Genomic DNA, 10,832 nt, shown 5'->3' with positions numbered 1-10,832 from the left:
CTTAATGCAGCCATTTCCTCGATAGACTAAAAAATAGTCATTTTTTATGTGTTCCCTAAGTAATAGCATGCTAAGCCAGTTTGGTGGCCAGAAGTCAAGATCTCAAGACGGCTCCATCCATCGATCGTTGATCTGACTCACCCTAGCACGCCAACAATGCAGAAAACCTCAGAAGTCACTAACCTACTAGAAAAGTTATTTCAGACAGTATTATAAGTTAACCAAGATTAACATTTATTTTGCCAGGCAGGAACAGTTTCCAAATTGGTATAATTGATAAACATTTGCACAACTGATCAGCAGTACAAAAATAACACAAAACAAAATAAAACAAACTTAAAAGGTCAGTATTACCTGGTCTTTAAAAAGTACATAGTGTAGTGTATGAGGACATACACCACACTACGGGCCGATCTGGCTACAGAATCAATCCTTGTTGTGTTTTGTCACTTTCCTTATATACTCAGAAGGTTTTTATAACTACATTTGGTATCTCTTTGTCTGGTCTCTTTTTGAAGTCCTTTTGTTCCTTTGGATATCCCTTCTCAGATCAGTCTTAATGCATATACAGGTTTTGATTCACCTCCTTACATGCATTTAGGCATTTAAAATGGTAAGCAAATTTTGTTCAATGATTGTATTTTTGTACCCCATGCAAATTACAAAAGCAAATTTAATAAGGTTTGTAACTTTACAGTGACATCTAGTCGCCTAAAATTACTTAAAGTATGATTACTAGATTAAAATAGTATTTGTATTGTGCATATCATAACTTTAATCTACAAGACATCAGCAAAACATTGAGGTTATTTCGGAAATTTTAGTGTTGGTATTTGGTCCCATTCTTGCCTGTGTGATATAACACTTCAATAATCAAGTAGTCAATGAAACAGACCTTTTTGTTTTGAAAGACCTTTATTTTGTTGTTGAAAATTTTGTTTTGTTTCTTTACTGTCTGTAGCCTTGCATCGACTATTCACTTACCACAGCCTGATTTTTCATTTTCTAACACTTCTTGGGTTGTAGGTCTATAGACTCATTTCACAAATATTCTCTATGAGGAGTAAACTAATGGCTTAGTGTCACATGTGGACTCCTTTTTGTTGTTGTTTTCATGTGCCATGTGTTGAGTGTGACCCACTTTTAATTAATTGTCTTATCGTCTTCAGCTGCGTATCATTTATTAAGTATTTACGTTGTGTATTTAAGTCCTGTTGTTTCAGTTCTGCTTGTCCGATTTCATTGAAGTTTATGTGGTTTACTGTCTCTGACTGTCTGCCTGTCTGCCCGAGTAATTATTTCTGTATATGTGCATAGTTAACTTTTTATATTCTCGTCGAGTGCTCCTTTTCTCTAAACCAGTGGTTTTCAACCTGTGGGCCGCGGCCCCCCAGTGGGCCGCAACGGTATTGCAGGGGGGCCGCCAGTTATTATCAATAGAAATAATAATATTGCTAATGTACGTAAAAATGTGTAGTAATAATTAAATATCATAATTAATTAAAAATTAATGACCTATTATGCACATTTTCTGGTTATTCAACATTACCCGTTTATTCAATAAAGACAGTTAAAAGTCATGCTTCTGAGTACTCAGTTACTAACCCGACACAAATAACAGGTTCATTTAAATTTTTTTGCAGTGGGCCGCGGAAACATATGTGTTTGGTTGTGTGGGCTGTGAGTTAAAAAAGGTTGGGAACCACTGCTCTAAACCACACTGTTGCACTTAGTTTATTATCGTCTATTGCACTATTAAATTCAGATCTTTAAGCTTTTGTAGTTTCACATAATGGTCTAATTTACTTTTAAAAAATTGTAAAAGAATTGTAAAAAATAGTTAAAATTTGTTAATTTACCGACCATAGACACACAATCCTTAACTGCATTACAGTTAGTTGTTTAGGCTTGTAATTTCTTTCTAATTCATGTCTTTTTTCCCCTTTGTTTTTGATTTGCAGCTGATGGTGAAGTGAAAGTACTGGATTGCTTAGTTTGTTCACAACACACATTTTCACATACACATTCATGTAAAATGTGTTTATTTTTTATAGTTTGAAATGTTTCTTTAATATTAAAGAAATGGTTTATGGGATTTTTCTGTTTTGTGAAAAATACACAAAGTAGAAGTGGTTTGTTAATTATTTATGTACAGGAATCAGAATGTAGAGGTTAGGAGAACGTTCTTGGAATAACAAATAAATCCAAGTACCTTACATTTATGCATCCAAGTCATCCACCGTTGGAAAAGAAGCGCGAACTTGCTCAACGTAGGAGTGACGTAGCAGCAATGTGATTGGATGACAGATAACACATGTTGTGTTGGACACAGTGTGTTGTTTCTCTCTCGCTCGCTCTTTTTATTTTTACACAGGATCAACTTAAAATGACACATGTGTTAAAATAGCCATAACACAAAAATGTGTTAATAATTAACACATCCTTTTTGAGAGTGAAGCAATGTTCCTTTTTGGTTAGCCAAGAAAGTTTTCTTAATGTAAATAGAATAAGTTAATTAAAGTTAATTAAAGTTAATCACTGAAAATATTATCCAGATTATTTTCCCGATCCTCCGTGCACCCATGAAGACACACGTGCATCATTCGAATACACCTAACCAGAAACACTGCATGTCGCAATCTGTGACAAATGTAAGCGAGAGCCAATGAGCGTTCGAGTGTCCTTGCAGTGCAACCTATTGTTTGTAGCGGCAACATTTCAATTTGTAATAAGTGAGTCAGTCAAACGCAGGCTTCACTGTTATTATGATGATATATACGACAATTTGTCTCGCTGTTTGGGATGGAGATTAAGATTAAGGCTAGGATTTGGGTATATTCCTCTCGTTTGTATGGATGTGGAAGATTTGGATTACAGCGCAAAAATAAAATTGTTTCATTTTGTAATTATGTAGCATTTTTGTGTATTTTATTGTTCTATTGTCAGTCACAGCATGTCGGAGAAAATGCTTTTTGTGGCCCTTGGCACGTAAATTAGAGATTAAATGACAAGTAATGATTCAATTATTGCAGAAATGTATTTTTATAAGGGTTTAAAATGAAGGCATAAAACAACAGAAATTGCACAGAACAGAATGAAATGTTATAATTTCATATTAAGTAAACAGTTTAATAATGCAGCTTCAAAGAAGGTAATTGATATGTTTAGTGCCTTTAAAGACGAAAGCTTATATATGTTTTATTAAACAACATTTTACGTAAAATGCATAAGTATTATCATGAGATCACGTTGGCACGTGAAGTCATTGTTATATGCCATATGGGTGAGAGCAAGGATTATGACGTGTTAAAGAATATAAGGAAGGTAGAAAAATGGTCATATGTGTGGGGATTTAAGATATCAATGAGTAAATCCTGTTACACAATGTTTACAAATAAATAAGGCTGAAAATCTAACATTATATAGCGGTCAATGGAAAAGGTAAATTAATTTAAGCATTTGGGATTATAGTATGATTGTAAGTATACATGAATAACACATATAAAACAAAGAAACCAAATGCAAAGTTATTAACCAATTAAGAGTTGTGGGTGTATGTGATTGGGGTGCAGATAGATATTGGTTAATTGATATTTATAGAGCTGCATGACGTCAGTAATAAAGTGTGATTGTATAATATATGATGCAGCAGCAAAACATTACTTGAAAAAAAATGACAACAGTATGTATATGCAGTGGTGTTCTGCTGTTAAGTCAACTCACATTAATGTAATACTAATAAAATCAGGTGAGTTACCTCTAAAGTTAAGAAGTAAAAACTTGCAGTAGCATATTACAAGATTTAAGGAAGTGGAGATGAAAACCCGGCAAAGCAGATAATACAGATAGTACAGGATTGTTGGGAGTATTCTAAGTTTAATGGGAATGGGCTTGAAAGAGTAAGGGAATATAGAATGGAAGCATTAGAGTTAAAGAGGTACAATTATGGCAATTAGTAACATTCCACCATGGTTCTTTCCAGAGGAAAAATAATGGGAAATGGAGAATATAGGAATTAAAACAAGAAATAGTTATTTTAAGACAAGAATGGAAGGGGATTTAAAAAATTCAAAAGTCTGCTAATATAAAAAAATTATAGAGGAAGAAACAGGCCAGAAGAAATAGTAATAACAAGCATGAAAGTAGATCACACAGGACTGAATAGGACCTTGTTTTTAATGGGGAAAAGAATAATGTGAATTACGAGAACTGAGGTATTTCCAGCCCACCCTCATGAGCAAACTGCTCCAGTTGTGTCCAGGTGTTAAATACAATGCAAAACATATCATATTTTGCTGTATATTATATGAGGCAGAAAGTGATTCAAAATAGGGTTCAGGAGGCTGGGCGGGATTGGAATCTGATGGGATACTAGGGACAGAAGGAGAGGGAGAGAAGAGGATAAGAAAATACAAGAAAGCATGATTTAAAATCACAGACCACACAGGATAAGTAAAATAAGAGAACTAACATGATATGATGTTACACACTGTCGTACCGTAGGTGGCGGTACGCAGCTAAAAGTTGTTTGCAATCCGCCATTAACCAAGAGAAGAAGTACGGCACCTTCTGTTTGAGGTTCTTTATTGCCTGGCCAAATCATTTGCCTTACCTCTCTGTCTTCTTTAAATTTTCAGCGAAATGACAAACTGCCTCCGTGCACACAGTTGATCCAGTGGACTGTGCCCAAATCTGATCTCTGTACATTTTCTTTGAAAACTGCATTGCTAATCTGGCGCGTAACTACTTAATTCTTTTGTCAATTCGAAGAACAGTGTAAACCGATCAGGTTTAAAAAGTTCATTTACGATGAACGTCAGTTGGTATTATAGTTTGCGCTATAATGCTATACCACCATAAAACAACAGCACAAGAAGAGGTCTCATGTTGCTAGGAAACCGTTGTTTAGTACCGTCAGCGTGGGACGCGAGAAGCCAGTTTCATTTGAGGTGAAAACCATTTGTTCTCAAATAATGGTAAGCAAATACTTTATATAATTTATAAAACTATGTTGCCTTTGCATTTATTAATAGATGAACTATCAGCGGAGATACGAAAGCTTAGTATTGATTCTTGTTTCAAGAATAAGACGCTAGCGTATCTGTAGACTAATAATATAAGTTAGCCTACTAGAAGCTACAGTCTGAGTTTATTATGTGTGATATTTCCGCAAAAGTAGTCATCTTAAGTTGTCATTTACAATATTAATTTTGTAGTTGTTGTGTTCATAATAGTAATCTATATGATATAAGTTATATGACTAATATTTTATAATATTTTAGATTAATAACGGAAAAAATGAAAGACCTTTAACATTAGCATGATCTGAACAAAAACAGAAAAGCTAAATGAGACACTTGTCATGTCATTGCTCTTTTGTTAATGTTGATTGCTTCCATAGCCACATTTGTAGGACGATTTGCATACAAATGTGGATATGGATAAAAGCATCTGCTAAATGTAATGTGTGTGTTTGTGTGTGTATATATACACACACACACACATATATATATATATATATATATATATATATATATGCCTATATTGATTGTCATCATTGTAATAGGCTGTTTATCACACACACACACACACATATATACATATATAAGAATATATATATATATATATATATATATATATATATATATATATATATATATATATATATATATATGTATATATGTGTGTGTGTGTGTGTGTATATACACACACACACATATATATATATATATATATATATATATATATATATATATATATATATATGTATATATGTGTGTGTGTGTGTGTGTATACACACACACATATATATATATATATATATATATATATATATATATATATATATATATATATATATGTGTGTGTATATACACACACACACACATATATATATATATATATATATATATATATATATATATATATATATATATATATATATTATTCTTTCCCCAATGTTTCTCCTTCACTTCTTCTGGACGGCAGTCAGAAGGGATAAACAGCCTGGCATTCCAATGATGACAATCAAGGAGGGGCAGCATACTATATATATATATATATATATATATATATATATATATATATATATATATATATATATATATATATATATATATTGTGTCGTGAGGAGCCAAATCGACAGACAAAGTGGGTGTGGCGTCAGGCCTCGGAGAGGCTTTTTATTAACAAAAATACAAAAATAAAGTGTCCAGTGGAAAAGTGTCCAAATAAACAGGGGAACTAGTGTGCTGCAGAGGGAGTGCAGGTCGGGTAGTGTTCCAGGGGGAAGGGTCTAGGTAAGAGGCGGAGTCCGGCGTCCGCACGCGCTCCCCTCTCTGGTTCGGGGCGCGAGGGGCGGGCGGCTTCTTGCTGCGGCTTCTCCTCTGTTTCTTCCTGGTCGGCAGTTTGAAGGGATAAACAGCCCGGCATCCTGGCCCGTCAATGGTACACGCGTGCAGTCTTCGCCTAGACTACGGAGTTTCTGTGCGCTTCTCTGGTCCTTTCACGCGCCTTCCTGGACCCACGAGGACACCAGTGTGCATGCACGGGGGGAAGAGACCGGTCTCTCGAGGAGAGGCGCGTTCGGCATTTAACGGCGGCGGTGACAAGGCTCGATACACTTCGGGTGTGCCTCGTCACACGCCGCCAGACCTGTCCAGTACCACTCCCCTCCTCTCTACTAAAGGACAGGGTGATAATGACAATCAAGGGAAGGTGCAGCTGAATTGTCACTATATATATATATATATATATATATATATATATATATATATATATATATATATATAATATACATTTCACTTACAAAATTCAATCATTTATTACAAATTGATGAATAAATACATATCATGGCTTTGCTAAGGAAGGGACAAACACAGATTTTTTTTGTTCATGTTGTAAGCAGGGCAGAACTGGGGTTAAAATTCATGACATTCCAAACCTGATTTACGTCCTTGTGAAACACTAAAGATACAATTTAGAATATTCCAAACATTTTGTTTACCCTGCATGGACCTACAATTATTGAATCTCTCAAATATATTCAGTTTTTGTATATTTAAGTAGTCCTAAAGACATCAGTAGCATCGGTATAAGTGATACTGGCCTTCAATCATAAACAAATAAAAGATGCCATTACATGATTTGATTATTAAGCAATTAAGCAATTTATATTTATATTGTAAGCATACAATATGTACTTCTATTAGCAACAGTAACAAGCAAAATTGTATTCTATTCTTTATCACAATAGTATAAAGAAAAAACTCAATCACTGTTTTTTTTGTGCTCTCTACCGCCACCTCTACATTGGCTTCTGCCATTCTTCACAGATCTGAACACTGAGGTGTGCATCTTCATTCCTGCCAGCGATTATTATGGAAATGTGGCAGGTTTAAATGAGAACGGATACAGGGTGATGCCAGCTATCTGTCCTGTAGTGTGGCATCATCCCTGAAGGCTCAGACCTTGCCTTTGGCACCACTATGCACCACCTCAGCTCTTCTGGGCAAGGAGTACTTGGCAGTCAGGTCAGGCTGGTTACTATGGCAGGCATATCAGGACAGAGATTTGTGTACAATAATAGATCTTTGTCTGCTGAACTGCTCAGTCAGTGAGCTGAAGTTCAGGATGCTCACTCTGAAGCAAGTCTTGTGTCAAATTTAGGTCACATGACTGATTTTTCACCATAGATCTAAAGGACTTTCACGTCTGTATTTTTCCATGTCCTTAAGGTGCACTTCAGGAATTAAGTAAACAGCAATTTTTATGAAAATTCGGATTTCAGACAGATACAAAATACAGCTGTGCTGCCTGGAGATATGCAACAGTTCAATGCAAAATTGAGAAACACACATTATTGTGTTTAAAGAAACACAATTTTAACTTCTGATTTACAGAACTGTCCACACTTCAGAACCTTTAAATGCCAGATGCATCACGAATGAACTCTTTCTCCAAATATTAAATTTCATAGCAATATTATGCTAGTCCAGAAATTCAATCTAGTAAAAAAAATAAATATTCAGACAAGCAATATTGACTTCTCCATTCTTGTTCAGATGTACTTATAGTCAGTAGTCCTGTCCTTCATTTAATGTGATTGGTAACATATTTATAGTAAAAGAACTAAATAATGTTCTCATAGCACACAGCTGTATACACAATTCTGTGTGACATCTAAATGGCTCAAGCAACTTGCACCATTTCTCATTTTACATTGTGGCTGATGAACAGATTTGATAAATACGAATTTTGACATGAATTTTTGGTCTGTCTAAATCCTCAATTCTGATAAGCTGTCAGGTATGCAGTAAAACCGTTTAATGCACAGGTAGCCCCAAATCAGTTTATTTACCGTTCCATAATAATGTGCTGCATTAATTGATTCACACTAACCAGCACAGATGGAGAGAGACAGAGAGAGATTGCAGATTTCCCTGCACAGACAAACAAACTTGTCAACGATGCCCCGTGACTGTTATTGGTAAAATAGCCAAGAGGTACTAAATCGAGGTTGGATCTAATCTAACTCCTCCTACATATACCTAAACCTACCCATCTCCGCCCTCTGGATGTTGATCCACCCACTCTCTGGATCGTTTGTTCTGCAGTGAGGGGTTTCTGTATAACAAAGCAAAAGACCATGAAATAAGCAGGATAATCAACGTCTTTCTCTTCCAAATTTAAAATATTTAAATGCATGACTAGCCATCAATTATCCCTTAATGTCATGTGCTCTATTTTTGTGCACTGATTTTGTACTTAATATACTAAAAATGATTTTTTTTAGTACTTCTTAAGATAAACTTAAGATCATCTAAGCGTGCAAAAAAAAAAAAAAAAAAAACAACAACTTGCTACTGTAAACAGAAGCTTGCAGCACCCCGCTTCTGAGTTCTTCTGGTCGGTTCATTGCTTTGGAACTGACATTGACGAGTGACACTGCATATAAAAGTTTAAATCCTTTTACCTTGACAGAGCATCTTGAAAACCCAGTGCTCATGTGCAAGGAGATGCAAACAGCTAAAGCCACAACAGCTAAAGTGATAAAGCTTTTTGACAATTGTTGACATTCGTTTGAAATTTGTGTCAGTATTTCATAAATAGAACAGTTTACTCATAGGGATGCTCTGCATCCAGTGTAGACAGCTTTGCTGATTAAGAGTTCTATAGTATTTTGTCATGCTGCTCGCTGCCAGTATAGACAGTGTACGTCTGCAATAGTGCACTGTTATAGACAGCCTTGCTTATTCCATTTTGATGTAAAAATGTAACTTCAGAAATGGAAAATAAGGGACAATTGTAAAATAAACGTGATATTTCATAGGCAAATTTCATGAGGAGCATGCAAAGATAATTTACATGGCTCAAATATTAATCTTTAAGTGATTACATTGTTCCCCAGACAGAACAAGAGAAGTCCCTTATGAATTTTCCAGAATGCCCTCTCTCTCTCTTTAGCATCTCTCTGCCACCCCAACTCCGCATCTTTAGCAGTTTCTCTTCTTTAATATGCACTTTGGGATATGGCTGGACGCTGAGCTTGGACAGACAGGGAGGGGGAGTCCTGCCTTGGGAGTCCTGCTGAGCTCTGAGCCCTATCCTCGACAGCACGCCAAATATACTTAATCTTTACTTTAATTATATGTAAATGTGAACTCGTAAAATAAGGGACACGCAAAATATCTGTACTTTGCCATAATGTCTGCTAGTGCTGGGCGGTTTTACCAGTTTATCCCGAATACCGGTTTATAACGAATACCAGTGTTTATTTTTTTTTAAATACTGCAATATCAGTGTATGTCATTCAAACAATTGCCGAAACAGTTTAAAATGGGGTCTCTTTTCACTGTTGCACTGTGGTTAGGAACAGCTGTGTGTGTTAAAAGTGTGAAAGTTCTGAAGCTGCCATCAGCTCCCACGTTTCACACAAACAAGCTCCACTTCAGCACTAGATTTAGCAACTTTCAGTCTCTTTTCATAGAATATATATCCTGACTAACCTAGCAACTTTTTTGATGAAACCTTAGTTATGGTTCAGCAAGATGTTGCCAGTACTGTCCTGTGAGCAATAAGCTCTGACTCTCTTGGCACTATGTTATCTCTCTCTGCATCTGTTCTGTGTGCCAGAGAATCAACCATTCTGCCACAGATTTGTCAGTAAATGAGTACAAAAGCGTTTTCAAGCCTTTAAGTCTCATTCAATCCTAGATGCAGAGGAAGTGAAGGATGGCTCATCAAATTGACACCATGAGATGGCACGAAGGGTGAACCAGACCCCACCGGTGAGGCAGGAAAAAGGTGGCTGGTCAAAGCGGTAACTGGGAGCCTCACGCTGTAGCCACATCCAGCATCCGCCCGCTAGAGGACCGAGACAGGTACTGGCACCCGAATGTCGTCTGTGAGAGGAGAGTCCTGAGCCGGATAAAAGGTGGGCTGGAGAAAGGGGAAAATGAGAAACTAACAAACAAAAAAAACCCTGGATACATGAAAAACAGGGTGTACCCGACCAAGGGAGGAAGGTAACTTGAGCCTAACAACCACCGGACTGAGAACCTTGCTGATCTGGTATGGACCTATGAACCTGGGCGCCAGCTTGCGAGAAGTCGACCTGAGAGGCAGGTCCTTAGTGGAGAGCCATACCTTCTGACCACAAATGTAGTGAGGAGCTGGAGTCCGATGATGGTCGGCTGCTGCATCTAGAGGTCTGGGCCAAGACCCTCCTGGCCTTATTCCAGGTCTTACGACACCTCTGGACAAAGGCTAGAGCAGACGGCACCGCAGCGTCGGGTTCCTGGATGGGAAACAAGGGGGGTTGATAACCAACA

General features: G+C 36.6%; 1 protein-coding gene across 1 annotated transcript in view; it reads left to right on the top strand.

Moving 5' to 3' along the window:
• Positions 1-4,558: 4,558 nt before the first annotated feature.
• Positions 4,559-10,832, top strand: part of LOC122341190 (dynein regulatory complex subunit 4-like) — a 28,622-nt gene continuing 22,348 nt past the window's right edge. The window contains 1 exon segment of the mRNA XM_043234542.1: positions 4,559-4,976. Coding sequence (XP_043090477.1) covers positions 4,974-4,976 — 3 coding nt within the window. The 5' untranslated portion in view covers positions 4,559-4,973.

This window comes from Puntigrus tetrazona, unplaced genomic scaffold (genome assembly GCF_018831695.1).
Source record: "Puntigrus tetrazona isolate hp1 unplaced genomic scaffold, ASM1883169v1 S000001164, whole genome shotgun sequence".
Taxonomy (NCBI): Eukaryota; Metazoa; Chordata; class Actinopteri; order Cypriniformes; family Cyprinidae; genus Puntigrus; species Puntigrus tetrazona.
Note: the sequence above shows the minus strand (reverse complement) of the source record. Positions and strands in the feature narration are given on the sequence as shown.